The sequence below is a fragment of the Geotrypetes seraphini genome, chromosome 2, assembly GCF_902459505.1.
Source record: "Geotrypetes seraphini chromosome 2, aGeoSer1.1, whole genome shotgun sequence".
Lineage (NCBI taxonomy): Eukaryota > Metazoa > Chordata > Amphibia > Gymnophiona > Dermophiidae > Geotrypetes > Geotrypetes seraphini.
The window spans coordinates 110,062,162-110,078,542 of NC_047085.1; the positions used below are offsets into that span (position 1 = coordinate 110,062,162).

Genomic DNA, 16,381 nt, shown 5'->3' on the forward strand with positions numbered 1-16,381 from the left:
ATTTATTTATTTTTTGCTTTAGGATAAAATAGTATATTAGTTGTGTTGATAAAAATTGATAAACAAAGCCCTGCCAGCTGAACATCTCTTTCTCTAGTTCAGCAGCAGGAACTTTGATTTATAAGAAAGGAATAAGCTAAATATTACAGTACTAAGGCTTATATGGATGCAGCGGGGATGGTGACGGGGCGGTGAATGGGATGGCAGTGGCGGTGAAAGGGATGGCGGTGACAGGGCGGTGAAGGGAATGGCGGTGACGGGGCGGTGCAGAGGATGGTGGGCCGGTGACGGGGACAGATTTTTTCCCCGTGTCATTCTCTACTTGGGGTACGCCGCAGGGACTGGACCATGGTTCTGATTTTTCTTTGTTCAACTTTACACTGTATGTTCTGGATTGTAGGAATCCTTGAAACCATGTGTGTACTTTGTCTGCGATTCCTATTGTATCTAATATTTGTAGTAGGTTGTTGTGGTTCATCAGGTCAAATGCTGCGGTTAGATCCAGTTGTACAATCAGCATTTTTCTACCTAAGCTGAGGTGTTGTCCAGCTGTGTCCAGGAGGGAACCTAGTAGTGCCTCTGTGCTGTAGTTGGTTCTGAAACCTGATTGTGTATGGTGGAGTATGTTGTGGTCTTCTAGGTAGTTGGTGAGGAGTTTGGCTACCAGGCCTTCCATTAGTTTGACATAAAGTGGTATTGAGGCTGTAGTTGGATGGTTGATCTGTTGCTCCTTTAGGGTCTTTTAGGATTGGGGTGATGACGATTTTGCTGAGATCTTGTGGGAAAATGCCATCTGTGAGCATGATTTGCATCCATTGTAAGAGAAGAGTACGGAATTTGGTACTGGAGGATTTTAATAGGTATGGAGGGCAGTGGTTTAGATCGCAGGTTGTATGGCTGTACTTTTTGTAGAGTTTGTTAAGGTCAGACCATTGTATTGTGAGAAATTGGGACCAAGTTCTGTCTGCTGCAGCTGAATCTTTTTCTGTGGGGGGCACTGTGATCTCTTCTAGATAGGTTGGGCTTCCGGACAGGGTAGTCCTGGCAGTTGTGATTTTGTTTTTAAAGTATTCAGCTAAAAGTGTAGCTTAGGGGGGGAGGGGTTCCGTTATTGGCTAGATAGGGTTTGGTGTCTGTGAGTTCTTTTAGTATTTGGAATAGTTTTTTTGTGTCTTGGGTTTCTTTGCCTATTAGGTTGGTGTAGTGTGTTTTTCTTTTAGTTTCAGCTTGTATTGTTGGTTTAGTTTTCTCCATGCTGTTTTCGTGGGTTCTTGGTTATTATTTCTCCATTTTCTTTCTAATCATCTACATTGTCTTTTGAGTAGCAGCAGTTCGTTATCGAACCATTTGTCTGATCGTCTGCTAATTCTGGTTTTTGTTTGTATTGGGGCTAGCTCGTCTGGGGTAGCTATGCTTAGCCTGCATCAATGTGAGATGAAGTCCTTGGGGTTGCATTCTTGGATTGTTGCGTGTTTTAATCCAGAATTTGGAGGGGTCGATGTATTTAGGTGAGTTGTAGGTTGATGTTTGGTTTTGTCTTTGGCCCGGTTGAAGGACTATGTGTAGTGGTCTGACCAGAGAGATCGAGACCACTTTCCATTTGATGTTTGAATCTCTGGCAATAAGGGCTGTTGGGTCATGAAGGCTGCGATGTCTAGTTGGTGACCTTTCTCATGTGTGGTTTGTGGGTCTAAAATCTTATATGTTAGGGCTTCTACTGTAGGCTTTCTACTTGTTTGGAGGATTGGTCTTCGAGATGGAGGTTTAGGTCTCCTAGGATTAGGTTGTAAGTTGACGTTAGAGAATTTTGGTATATAAAATCTTCAAATTCGGGTTTTGCTGTGTTCCAATTCCCTGGTGTTATGTAGCAGAGCATGCAAGTTATGGATCCTTTTAGTGTGGTGCATGAGAATTGACAGGCGAGTAGATCCATGTAATGGGTGGATGTTTTGTCTAGTATATTCAGATTTAGAGAGTTTCTGACTATGATGGCTAGACCTCCTCCTCTTTTTTTTCCCCTACAGATCACTGTTATTTTTTATCACTTAGGGTAGACTTCTGTTATCCTGGGATCTGAGTCTGATGTAAGCCAGGTTTTTGTGAGGAAGAGGTAGTCCAGATTCTCATTTTCTATCCAGTCTTTTATGTGTTCTGTCTTTGGGCCTAGAGCTCTGATGTTTATTTAGGCACACGCAAGTGTGGTATATTCTGTTTCTGCACTGTTTATTGTTTTTGGGTAGATGAGTGGTCTTGGGTGAGGGTGAAGTAAACTTCTTCCCCATGTTGGTGTGATGGTGTGGTGTGTATAGGTCTAGTAATTTATGTGCCTGTCCACTGTGGTTCTCCTGGCTGGGTGGTGAATTCTGTTAGAAGTTGAAATAATTGGAATTGGGGAGATGTTGTTTGCTGCTGATTTCCAGTTACGAGTAGGTTGATCAGTAGGATAGTTTGCATTTGTTTTTGTGTTGTAGGTTTCAATGTGCAAGATAGGAGGTAGGAGTCGGGCGTGCAGTTATAGGTGGTCCTTGGGTTGGTGAGGATTTTTTGGGGGTGTTTTTTGTTTTTTTTAGAAAAGACAAGGAGCGTCACAAGGGTCCTTGGGGGTGGAGCTGGTCTCCCACACCTGACCAACTCCTTCCCTTTCGGCTGCTGAGGTCCGGTCGGGTTGGAGCAGCTCCCGAGTCAAGCGGAGCTGCCCTGAAGAGGAGAAACTAATACATATTGGTTATGGGGCCCCCCTTTATATTCTGCATAATACAATTATCACCATCAAAACTGTGTTAAAAAATGGTGAAAGGTAATAAGATATAGTGTAGAGACAGAAGAATAGCCTGGAAGCAAGAGAAGGAAAGAGAGACAGGGATGGATCTGTGGCATATGCAGTGAAGGGTAGATGAGGGCAAAGCGGGTAAATAAAGAGGTTGGAAATAAGGAAGGGGTTATAGGAGACTGGAAAAGGAGAGAAGCTAAGGAGGCAATGGGACTAATGGAAAGGGGATGAGATGGATATGGGATATGTCAATAAGTAGATGAGAAGTGAAAAGGAGGCTAAGGACTAGAGGGTGGGAGAAAGGGAAATGAGTGTTGTTTCTCTTTAGCTCATAGGGATGGGGTGGGGAGGGACAGGAACTGAGCTCACGGGGATGGGGTGGAGACGGAGACAAATTTTTTCCCCGTGTCATTCTCTAGTGTGTATTCCTTCTATCAAACAATTACTCAGGTTTTATGCTAACTACCGTAATTTTATTTCTGGGCAATGGGCCTGTATTCCCACACCCCACCACAAGAGAGCAGGAGCACATGCTGACAAATCCTTTGGCAGCGCCTCCTGAGAGAGAGGGACCTGAGTTTATTATTAATTCCTAGTGGAGGGCCCGTGGAAATTGGAGGAACGTATGAGAAAACCAGGCCTAGGAAAATGAAAAATTAATAAGAATACAGTCTAGACAGGGATAGCGCTGAGAATTCCCCCTCTCCATCAAATCCCTCCTCCTGTTAACTGACGAAAGTCTCACTCGCTTATACGAACTGAAAGCCGTCTATTCCTCTCATCAGGGATGAGCCCCATAACCCAAAGAAAATCTGCAATAAAACCCGAGCATCTCACCAAACAAAACGGGCGATAAGCCTTCGATTATTAAAATAAACTGGATCTAGTTCTTCCACCCCTCAATGAACGCTTCCGAAACACGCAGCGCTTCCCGTCCACTTAAAATCCCTGGAATATCTCGCTAAAAACCACAAACAATCCCCAACTAGGTCAGCGATTGAGAGGTGGAGAAGAGGCAATTGTCTCGCGAGAGCGGCGGGATTCCATGTTGCCACGTCCAATAACGTAGGAAAAACTTCAAGCCCGACTCCTCTCCTCCCCTCTACACTCCAGCGGCATTTTTCCAACGGCTGCCTCCTTTCAGGCTCGGTCCCGCCCCTTCTCCCTCTAGCCCCTCCCACACGCGCTCAGGGGCTCGCTGCGGTTGGCTGGAGTGGCCGCGCGCGCCTGACCCTTTGGGATGGGTGACGTTGAACCGAGGGCTGATGGGGCGGGGCTGGGGAGCCGTCGGAGCGGGAGAGGCTGAAAGCCGGAGCTGTGCTTGTGATAAGTAGCGGTCATCCAGGGGAGCATCTATACGAAGACTATACAGTATATCTGCTAAGCATGGCTCCCAAGAATAGCAAAGCCAACAGAGCGGGGCAGCGGAAGGGTCAGTGTTATGCATCGGATGTATAGGAGCGCGGGGCCCGAGAACCCCAGGTTTAGGGCCGGTTTGCTTGGGAGGGATTGAAGGATTAGGATTGTGGATGTACCGTAAGAGACATCGTTTTTCGTTCTGTTTGTCTTGGCGTGTGATCGGGGGTGGGGTGGGAGAGCATCAGGCCGCCTGCTTGCTGCGATTCCCAGGCTAAAGTGCTCACAGTAAAAAAAAACAAAACAAAAAAAAACAACCCAGCAGTTTGGTAAAAAAAATAAAATGGAAATGTATGCTCCTTTTAAGAGTCATAAAAAGACGCCGTCATTTGAACGTGTGGATCATAAGTTCTGCCTTGCAGACAGAGAAAAGAATCTGACTGTGCCGTTGATTTAGACGCTTGCACTAAAGAAGTCGAGGTGCAGTGCTTTATCTTCGAGGTGTTTTGTCCACTTCAATTTCCATGCACGTTTTCTAATTCGCTTATAAAAAGTATTTTGTGTGTGAGACGGATCTTTTGTGATTGGTTATTTGTACAATGTAGTCTGTTCTGTGTACCTTACTGAAATATATTTACGTGCCCTGAAAAAGTTATGTAAAAAATCTTGAAAACCGCTCTTTGCCATTCACTATAATGTAAGTTGACCATCTGTACCATTTTGTGCACGTGTCAAGTCTGGAAGTGAGAGAGCGCGCAGATGTTTTAAATCTCTTCCTCCGACAACAAAGTTGTGGTTACGTCTGCTATTTATTTTTTTGCTAAGATGTAATTTAATGAAAAATCATCGTGCTCACGGATCTCTCTTACAGTAAACTAATTTTGCATTCTATTTTTCGTTATAGTGTAAAATTAGCAACTGTAAAAAAGAATAATTAGAATGCACACATTTAAGTTATTTCCACAACTTAGCTGAGTTCTCCAACTTTGTTTTGGTGGATTTGTCTTTTAAGCTTAAAATCTGTAATGTCACATATACAACCATAGTTAAGTCAGAGGTTATGTGATAGTAACCACACTTCTGGATATGTAATCCAAGTCAACTATTTCATTCTTCAGCTTTTCAGAATTGAGAGAATATTTTCTGAGTTTATTTTTCATGTTCATTATGGCAATTGGTATATATGGATGTTATCCCCAGAAATTTATGCAGCCTGGTGGTGTGAAGAAGTAGCCAGGTGGTGGCGGGGAGTAGTACTATGTAATACAGAATGTTAAATTTTCTGTTAGGTTAGCTGAATGGTTAGTAAAATCCACTGAGTGGTTCGCTATTCATAAGGTCTTGGGGAGAACACGGCTGTTAAAATATATTTTTCCCAGCCTCTCCTTGTGACCCTGGGCAAGTCACTTAATCCTCCATTGCCCAAGGTACAAAATAAGTACCTGTATAAGTAAACTGCTTTGAATGTGTAAAAAGTGGTATACAAGTCATTCCTTTTTGCTCTAGTTATATCAATACATTTTTTTTCCTGTATTATGGAATGATATTTACGTTTATTTATGGGACTGGTGCAAGGGTATTGGGTGCCCTATTTAAAACCTTAAGGCTTACACACACACCCTCATTAATTTTAAGTCCCTAATGTGCTCCTTACCAGGACATTGCGCTTTTAAATATTAAACTTTAAACTTTGGTGTGTGTGTGAAGGATAAGAGAATAGATAAGATCTGGAGCACATTGTCAGAAGTTGTAGTTAGAGCGTATAGCATAGCTGTGTTCTTCAACCATTTGACACCTATGGATTGGCGGAAATAAAATAATTATTTTGTGGACTGGCACCAGTCTGCGAACTGGCAGTTGAAGAGCACTGTGCTAAGTCATGGGCCAGACCCCGCCCATCTCTGCCCCAGACCCCGCCCCGTAATAGTACTAATTGTAACACCATTTCCATATATATATATATATATATATATATATATATATATATATACACACACACATATATACATATACACACACACACATGGGCCAGACCCCGCCCATCTCTGCCCCAGACCCCGCCCCGTAATAGTACTAATTGTAACACCATTTCCATATATATACACACATGTATACATATACACACACACACACATGGGCCAGACCCCGCCCATCATCAGAATGGCTGCCGGGAGTTCCTGTTGTAGTCTCAAGACTACAACGGGAACTTCCGGCAGCCATTTTGATGATGGCTCTGCACGGGGCAGGAGCATAGGAAGATCGCTCCTGCTCCACTTCACCGCTAGACCACCAGGTAAGGTTCCGGGGTGCAGGTGAGAGGCGGGGATGGGTCAGAGCCGACCGAGAAGTTATTTGCGAGTTTTCATACTTCGCGGTCCGGCTCTGCAGCTAACCCCCGCGAATACTGAGGGAGAAGTGTACTTTAACTGCAGCTGCCCATTCTAGGTAAAATAGTATGAGATGGTGATGGGAGATAAAAGACCTGTATGGTTCATCCAATCTTCCCAGCAAGATAAACTCATAGCATAAGGTATGATGTGATACTACATTATAAGCATACTTGATCTTGATTTGTCTTTCCCATTTTCGGGCAGACTGTAGAATTTGAGAATGGGATGATTCACTATGGCCTGTACATCACGGGACTTTTTACTGCAGCCATGCTGAATTGTCCCAGCATTCTGATGATGTCACCTGGCAGCTGCTGTCATTTGTGGATGATGTCAACAGAGTAGGTCCAACGTTGGAATCCTCCACAGAGTGGCAGCAGCTTTTGCTTCTTTGCATTCGCTGCTCAGCCTGCATCTCCTATTTTTAACGCTGTACAAGGTGTTTTGTTGGCTCTGGAAACAGGTGGGAGAATGGGACTGTGTGGAATGGGGCAATTAATTGTGAGGAAGATAAAATTTGGGGGCATCCCCACCCCCTCAAACGCTAAATTATTTCATTCTGGCAGTCCATGGGGAGGGGAGATCGGTCTAGCATGTTCATCACAGGATGTTTCATGGGATGATTCATCCAGTGCTGAACTGGCCGCGATGAATCTTCTTAGACCCGGCTCTAGCCTTGTTCTTCAACTACTGAAGCTGTCATCAAAGCCCCAGCACTTCTAAATTTCTATAGCCATCATTAAGGTACAGACTGGTCTCCTTTCTGACCAGGCTCTCTCTGAGACAGAAACACCATCTCTTTCCCATGCCTAACCAGAGGAGGAATTCTGACAAGATGGTCAGAACCTGGGCAAGGCTATGCAGGTGCTACAATAAGAGAACATCATATTAGAGAGTGACACGGGGACATATTTTGCCCATCCCTGTGGGTACACATTTTCCTGTCCCGGTGAGTTCTCTTCCTGCCCCTGCCCCATTCCTGCAAGCTCTGTTCTCATCTGCACAAGCCACAAAAACTTTAAAATCATAAGTGTTCTAGGCTTGTGTGGTTAAGATAGAGCTTACAGGAATGGGGCAGAGACAGTGACAATACTTGTGGGGACGGGGTGGGGAAATTGAGTTCCTGCGGGTAAGGAGAAAAATTTGTTCCCGTAACATTTTCTACATCGTATCCCCAGAGAGGCAAGTATCAACAAGTAACAGAGCTGTGAAGGTTGAACTAGGAGAAACAGTCAGATTTGTTTGACTCCTCATGACCATTTAGTTTGCCTAAGCAAGCCCTTCTATTGGGTTTTTCTGGTGTGCCTGTTTTGAAGTTGATGAATTTTTCTCATCATTTATAGTAGGGCTTGACAGTGGGCTCTTGCCTTTGCTCATGGTGAGAGGGGATTGTGTCAGCATGGACATGAGGTGGGCTCTTTTTTTTATCTGTTAATATTTTGAAATATTTTAGTATTGACATTTTGATTATTAGAACATAAGAGTTGACCAACTGGGTCAGACCAAGGTCTATCTAACCCAGTATCTTGCTTCCAACAGTGATCAATCCCGGTCATGAGTACTTGTCAGAATCCCAAAATGTAGGAGAATTCCATGCTACTAACCCAAAGGATAAACAGTGGCTTTCTCCAAGTCTACCTTAATAATAACTTATGGACTTTACCTCTAGGAATTTATCCAAACCTTTTTGTAAACTCGGTTAAGCTAACTGTTTTTACCACATTCTTTGACAAGTTCCAGAGCTTAATTATTCATTGAGTGAAAAATATTTTTCCTGTTTGTTTTATAAAATTACAATGTATCTTCATGGGGGTGTCCCTAAGGCTTTGTACTTTTTGTTTATTCTTTGTCGATTTCATGTTTACCTGTTCTACTCCAACTGGGATTTGATAGACCTCTTATATTCTTCCTCAACCCTCTCTTCTTCAACCTAAGGAGCACTCATATGAGAGGAGTTGATGATGTCATTAGTAACGCGGCAGAGTGAATTCACGGGCGGACAAGGCTGAAGCAGCCTGTTTAGAGTGCTGCTGGCACGACGCTGCTTAGGGAGGTATGTAGGGCTCGCTCACAGATAGGAAGGATGGGGGTTTGGCTGCATGGTGGGGGGGGGGTGCTTGCTTAAAGGTTCTGTTGCACAAGGGATGGGAGGGAAGGAAAGGAAGCTGGGCAAGGATCCTGCTGCACAAGGGATGGGAGGGAAAGATAGAAGCTGGGCAAGGGTCCTGCTGCACGAAGGATGGGAGGGAAGGATAGAAGCTGGGCAAGGGTCCTGCTGCATGAGGGATGGAAGGGAGGGAAGGATAGAAGTTGGGCAAGGTCCTGCTGCACGAGAGATGGGAGGGAAGGATAGAAGCTGGGCAAGGGTCCTGCTACATGAGGGATGGGAGGGAGGGGAGAAAAGATGCTGCACATGTGGGGGAGAGAAAGGAAAGAGGAAGAATTGGGGTGAAGAAGAGAAAGGGAGAGATGATCATGCACATACCCTGAAAATAAGACCTAGTGCATTTTTTGGGCCTAAAATTAATTTGACACTCTTATTTTTGGGGAAACACGGTGACAGATAACTCATAGCCCCCTCTCTCCCCTTCCCTGTCCCAGCTCAAAACAATATCTTCTGCAGAGGGCACCCTTTCTACCTTGACTGAGCACTATTACTATAGTGGCTGATTAATAAAGAGAAGAAGGTAGGAAAGTAAAAACAAGGGGGGAAACTGGATGGCTGCATGTGGAGGCTCATTTAATTTTATTGCTGGTACAACAAGTATTTTCTGTCTCTGAGTGCTCACAAACTTTTTAGTTTGTATCTGAGTTAATTCAGGTTTTCCAAATCATGTACAAAAAAGCACAAATTCACTAAAAGTTACCTCTAATTGAGGTGGAAGCCTTGAGGAGCAAAAATAAGCTGCTGGGTCCCCAAAAATTGTAGAAGAGGAATATGAAATAAATCTAAGCGACAGTAATTGTGGTTCAATGCATTGCAAAACAGCAGAGATCTGATGAAGCTGATTTTAGGCCTTGTAGCAACCCAAGGCCATTTATTTTTGACATTCTAGTGCTTGTTCATTAACTAAGTTGTAACTTTTAAGCTGAAGTTTGATCTGCAGTTTGAAGTCTAGATTCTTTTGTAATGGTTGGAAATGATACAGTAAAATAGCATGTGGATTTGCCAGTTTAGTGAATTGTGCAATACTTTGTACTACAGGGTGGGCCGTGGCAAAGTAGCTTGCCTCCAGCGATAGTATGACGAGATGAATGAGCAAGTGGATTGTTTTTATTCACTTACCCACAAATTACAACAGATGGCGAAAGTGGCCCCCGTTCATGTCTATGCACCTTCCAAAATCACTATTCGCTGTTCCAGGGAGAATATCATGTTTCTGGCACTGGTATTAGAGGCGGGCTACTTTTCCGTGGCCCACCCTGTATTTATCACACAAGAATTAATTAACAATTTGTCTTCTTTGCCTGTGAGGGGTTTTTTTCCCCCTCATTTTAGCTATATTTTATTTGCTTATTTTTATTTGGTTACAGTGGGCTGAGAAGCTGGGCAACTGAATTCAGTTCCTATCGTGGCTCCTTGTGACCCTGGGCAAGTTGCTTAATCCTCCATTGCTCCAAGTACAAAAGCTTAGATTGTAAGCTCACTAGGGACAGAGAAAGTACCTGCATATAATATATATAAACCGCTTTGATTGTGTCACAGAAGGATATCAAATCCATGACCCTTTTGAGGCACACTGGCCTGGATTCTGTAAATGGTAGCGTCCTTGTTGACCGCTTAAAGAAACGGCTGCTGATCTCGTGTCAATCACACAATGGTGCAGTTTATATAATTGCAGCTTTGTGAAAGGTAGGCACTGGAAATGCAGGCCAGGGTAAGGGTATTCAAGGCCTACCTTTCATGTGAATCATGGCTATAGAGGCGTTTTACCATGTCTAATGTCATGTCTAGTGCAATAGGTTTGTCATTGTGGATGGATGCGTAATATCCCAATGCTCACGAACCATGCAGAAGAAATCCACTGCAGCTTTTGAATCCCTCCTCCTTCACTAAAGGACTCTGCTGCCCCCTTCAGTTTTAACTTCTACATGCAAGCTGGAAGAAGTCTTTCTGATCTGCTCTGTTTATTTCTTAATTTTATTTTGTCTTTTTCACGGTATTTCGACTGAGTTAGGTACTAAGAGCTCCCCTAGTTAAGGGTATGCAGAATAATGTATTGCTGTTACACATTGAGTATTATTTGAGCTCCATTAATATTTCTGTTTGACATGATTGTTTTGCTGTTTGATTGTTCAGTGTTTGTTGTGTTCTCATAGCAAACTAGAATTGTAGTTCGGGGAGTTTCTCCATACCCCTCCTTCAATTGTGTTTCTATAAAGAGGTATCAGCTGTTTTGGTACAAACTGAAGGGGGCAGCAGAGCCTTCTAGTGAAGGAGGAGAGATTCAAAAGCTGGAGTGAATTCCTTCTGCATGGCTTGTTCGCAATCTGCATTGCTTGTGAGCACTGGGATGTTACCAGTCCGTCCAGAATGATACACCTATCTTCTAGAAAAGATATTAGCAAGATAGGAGCCTAATTTCTTTTTCCGGCATTAGCCAAGCCTTCATTGGTGTTAAGCATCATAAAGCGCTTCTGTAGCCTCGATGCAGGTGCTATTTTTTTTTTCAGCGTCTGTAGGTGCCTTCATTTTTTTCTTAAAGGCTATTAGTTTTATTTTTAAACAATGTTTTGCACTTTAGTTAGGCGCCTAACTTAAGGTGCTGTTTATAGAATTTTTGCCACAGTACTGCTTGTATTATAATTATCCAGATCTTTGACAGCCTGATTATTTTTCTCTTTCTGTCACAACATTACATAGTACTTAATAGCAGAAGAAGACCAGTCTATCCATTTTTTTCAGTTATTCCTGTCCACTGCAAGACTTTTTTCTCAATAGCATCCTTACAGCGATATTCCTTGACCCTTTTATATGCAGAGACAGGCTAGGACCCTTCCTTAATTACATGGATCAGCTGCAAAGCTGGTGAGTGGGAGAGAAGGTCCCCTAGATAATTAAAAAGCCTGGTAATGGTATGACTGCAGTCAGGAGCATTGCAATTGGCTCCCCACCACTTTTGGATACCATGGTGGGGTAAAGTATTTGTGGCAACATACCCAGAAATATGGTCTGTCTTACAGAAATATGGTCTGTCTTACAGGATATCTCTTCCTTATCAGTGAGCTTTTGCATCTCTCACTTTCCTCAGTAGATAACCACTCAAGATCTCATCTTCAATTGAACACCTATACTTTTAGCCTTCATCCAGGCTGGTCTTGATGTTATCTCTTCACCCCCCCCCCCTTCCCCCACATCATGCTGATTTGTCAAGTTCCGATCTAAATACCGTATATACTTGAAAATAAACTGAGATTTTGTGGCCAAAAAAGTGGCCCACAAATGGGGGGGTCTCAGTTTATATTCTGGTCCAGCCCCCCTCCCAACCCTGTTGCAGGCCTTTGCCGGGCCTGCCGTGAGACCTGGTGTTCCAGCGGTGGTTGGGACAGGAAGGATCCCTCCTGTCCCAGCCGATTCTAAGAATTTTTACCTCTCTCCCACATACCTTTTAGTATCCTTAGTGGTCCAGCAGTGGCTGGGACAGGAGGGTTTGCATATGAATTTAACCCAACATGTGTTTCTTTTAAATTGCTCCCAGTTGATATGGGGAGCTGTACATGTGCAGTCCTGCACCTGTTTTACTGGAGGCTCTACATTTGGCTGAGCATCTTGTAGAATACCGTAGAAATTCTCCATGTCTGTCTGGACATCTTAAATCTCCTCTCGTCTCCTTTTAAAGAAAGGGCTCCATGTGTGTTATAGCAAATGCTTTACATAGCATATAGAATTCATTTCAATGTACTTTTTATTAGTCACAATATTTGCATTTTTAGGGACTGGTTTTTAAAACTGTGCTTACGTGTGAAGTTAAAAATGGTTTCTATTTTGAAAAAGGCAATATAGGCACCTATGTGCCTTCATAAAATAAGTATCAAAAACCAGATCCCCAGCAACATGTCAGTGCCCAACACATGCATTTACACTTTCTCCAAAGTTGGTGTAAATCTACCGTATTTTCACGCAAATAACGCGCACCCATGTATAACGCGCACACGGGTATAGCGCGCAGAAACCACAATATTATGTATAAAAACTTTTGTATACCGCGCTCACGGGTATAACGCACATGCTGCCCGACTGTCCTTTCGCCCGCCCCGACTCTCCTCTGGCCACCCCGACTCTCCTTTCGCCCGCCCCGACTCTCCTCTGGCCACCCCGACTCTCCTTTCGCCCTCCCCGACTCTCCGTGCGCTGTCCCGACTCTCCGTTTACCTGCCCTGCCCTGACCCCCCCCCCCCGGCAGGACCACTCGCACCCCCACCCCGAAGGATCGCCGACTCCCCGACAATATCGGGCCAGAAGGGAGCCCAAACCCTCCTGACCACGGCGACCCCCCTACCCCCACGACGCCCGATTCCCCCCCCCCCCAGCAGGACCGCTCGCACCCCCACCCCGAACGACCGCTCGCACGCGCTCCCACCCGCACCCGCGATCGGAGCAAGAGGGAGCCCAAGCCCTCTTGCCCGGCCGACTCCCCGACAATATCGGGCCAGGAGGGAGCCCAAACCCTCCTGGCCACGGCGACCCCCTACCCCCACCCCGCACTACATTACGGGCAGGAGGCATCCCAGGCCCTCCTGCCCTCGACGCAAACCCCCCTCCCTCCCTCCAACGACCGCCCCCCCCAAGAACCTCCGACCGCCCCCCCCAGCCGACCCGCGGCCCCCCTGGCCGACCCCCACGACACCCCCACCCCCCTTCCCCGTACCTTTGCTAGTTGGCCGGACAGACGGGAGCCAAACCCGCCTGTCCGGCAGGCAGCCAACGACGGAATGAGGCCGGATTGGCCCATCCGTCCCAAAGCTCCGCCTACTGGTGGGGCCTAAGGCGCGTGGGCCAATCAGAATAGGCCCTGGAGCCTTAGGTCCCACCTGGGGGTGCGGCCTGAGGCACATGGTCGGGTTGGGCCCATGTACCTCAGGCCACGCCCCCAGGTGGGACCTAAGGCTCCAGGGCCTATTCTGATTGGCCCATGCGCCTTAGGCCCCACCAGTAGGCGGAGCTTTGGGACGGATGGGCCAATCCGGCCTCATTCCGTCGTTGGCTGCCTGCCGGACAGGCGGGTTTGGCTCCCGTCTGTCCGGCCAACTAGCAAAGGTACGGGGAAGGGGGGTGGGGGTCGGCCAGGGGGGTCGCGGGTCGGCTGGGGGGGCGGTCGGAGGTTCTTGGGGGGGGCGGTCGTTGGAGGGAGGGAGGGGGGTTTGCGTCGAGGGCAGGAGGGCCTGGGATCCCTCCTGCCCGTAATGTAGTGCGGGGTGGGGGTAGGGGGTCGCCGTGGCCAGGAGGGTTTGGGCTCCCTCCTGGCCCGATATTGTCGGGGAGTCGGCCGGGCAAGAGGGCTTGGGCTCCCTCTTGCTCCGATCGCGGGTGCGGGTGGGAGCGCGTGCGAGCGGTCGTTCGGGGTGGGGGTGCGAGCGGTCCTGCTGGGGGGGGGGTGAATCGGGCGTCGGGCGGGGTGGGAACTATGTAGAAAAACTTTTGTATACCGCGCTCACGCGTATAACGCGCGAGGGGTATGCGCGGTAGGTAAAAACGCGTATAACGCGCGCGTTATATGCGTGAAAATACGGTATATATATAAAATCGGAGGTATGTATGTGTGTGTGTATGTGCCGCGATCACGCAAAAACGGCTTTACCGATTTGAACGAAACTTGGCATGCAGAACCCTCACTACCTGGGATGATATGTTCTGGGGGTCTCGCGGCCCACCTGCACACGTGGGCGGAGCTACAAACATAAAATCAGATTTCACCCATTCATGTCCATGGAAAAAATGTAAAAAGCTGCCATTCTCACAGTAATTCAAAAACGGCTTGACCGATTTGAACAAAAATTGGTATGCAGATCCTTCACTACCTGTGGTGATATGTTCTGGGGGTCTCGCGGCCCACCTGCACACGTGGGCGGAGCTACAAACAGAAAATCGGATTTTACCCATTCATGTCAATGGAAAAAATGTAAAACGCTGCCATTCTCACAGTAATTCAAAAATGGCTTGACCGATTTGAACGAAACTTGGTATGCAGATCCCTCACTACCTGGGGTGATATGTTCTGGGTGTCTCCCGGCCCCCCTGCACACGTGGGCGGAGCTACAAACAGAAAATCAGATTTCACCCATTCATGTCAATGGAAAAAATGTAAAAAGCTGCCATTCTCACAGTAATTCACAAACGGCTTGACCGATTTGAACGAAACTTGGTATGCAGATCCCTCACTACCTGGGTTGATATGTTCTGGGGGTCTCGCGGCCCTCCTGCACACGTGGGCGGAGCTACAAACAGAAAATCAGATTTCACCCATTCATGTCAATGGAAAAAATGTAATAAGCTGCCATTCTCACTGTGACCAATTTGGACGAAACTTGGTATGCAGATCCCTCACTACCTGGGTTGATATGTTCTGGGGGTCTCGCGGCCCTCCTGCACACGTGGGCGGAGCTACAAACAGAAAATCAGATTTCACCCATTCATGTCAATGGAAAATATGTAAAAAGCTGCCATTCTCACTGTAATTCAAAAACGGCTTGACCGATTTGGACGAAACTTGGTATGCAGATCCCTCACTACCTGGGGTGATATGTTCTGGGGGTCTCACGGCCCACAACTCTATTTTGCTTGCTCAAGGGTGGGTTCACCCAAGAATTTATATGTTCTTGCTCCAGGAGGTGAAACTAAAATTGTTGTTTATAATCACGTTTTGCGTTAGTTGTATTGTATTCAAATATTTCACTTTATAATTTGAATATTGTACTTTTTATTAAGCTGTAAAAAAATACTTTCATTCACCACTATAAAGTATCTTTATTTGAATCCATTTACAGTGTTATTGCTATAATTAAATACCCGTGCAACGCCGGGGCATCAGCTAGTGTGTACATATAATCTGTGTGTTTGCATATTTCATGAAATATTAATGTACATTGTAACTCAGCCTCTGCTCCACCCAAATTCTCCTCCTAAGAATGCCTGCACACAGACCATGTAAAAATAGGCACACTTGCTGTGCATGTGGTTTTGATATGCATGCAGTTGGTAAATTTTTATTTTAAAATAAGTTTTTTCTGTTCTGTCCTGCAGGATCTCTCTATCCCCGTCCTGTCTCTGTGAGATCTGTGCCTGTCCCTGCCCTATTCCTGAAAGCTGTGTCCTTATCTGCACAAGCCTCAAACACTTAAGTGTTCAAGGCTTGTGCAGTTAAGGCAGAGCTTGCAGGAACAGGAGAGGGATAGAACTCGCAGGGATGGGGACAAATTTGTCTCTCTTATTCTCTGACTATCCACAGAAAATCACTTATAAAATTACTTTCTTAACCAGTACAGTGGTTCTGCTTCATGCATTCCGACAACTCTGGGCTGGAAGTATGGCAGTACAAAGACAGTATGTAACTTGCTCCTGAAGGCAAAAAAGGAGTATAGGAATGAGGAGGTTTTGCTCACATTTTTATCTAGTCTATTAAAAAAGAAATCTAGTGAAACAAATGTTTCCAGGGGCAATGGTATTTTTTTGCAGGCTGAGCAAGTTGGTGAGGATTTCTGATCTCATATTCCAGAATATATACTGAAGTGTAGTCCGTGAATTCAGTGACCACATCATGTCACCTTTTTAAATGGAATCACCAGAGCTAGAAAGGTATGAAGTACCCAGATGACAAATTGGTGCAGGGCACAAGAAGAACTATTAATGGCAGCTCAGGCTTTACCC

The 16,381-nt window shown here is 45.6% G+C and overlaps 1 protein-coding gene and 1 long non-coding RNA gene across 4 annotated transcripts in view; one reads left to right on the forward strand and one right to left on the reverse strand.

Annotated features, from left to right (window-relative positions):
• The window catches only part of LOC117353752, an 84,338-nt gene extending 80,545 nt beyond the window's left edge, over nucleotides 1-3,793 (reverse strand). Inside the window, exon 1 of the long non-coding RNA XR_004538016.1 lies at nucleotides 3,608-3,793. This is a non-coding gene — a long non-coding RNA (uncharacterized LOC117353752). The remainder of the gene's footprint in view (nucleotides 1-3,607) is intronic.
• Nucleotides 3,794-4,024: 231 nt separating this feature from the next.
• Nucleotides 4,025-16,381, forward strand: part of ASPH (aspartate beta-hydroxylase) — a 456,780-nt gene continuing 444,423 nt past the window's right edge. For 2 of the 3 annotated variants that reach the window (XM_033933439.1, XM_033933442.1), the window contains exon 1: nucleotides 4,025-4,202. In XM_033933439.1, the coding sequence (XP_033789330.1) occupies nucleotides 4,157-4,202 (46 nt within the window). In that variant the 5' untranslated portion in view covers nucleotides 4,025-4,156. The remainder of the gene's footprint in view (nucleotides 4,203-16,381) is intronic. The other variant, XM_033933441.1, reaches the window with a different exon arrangement.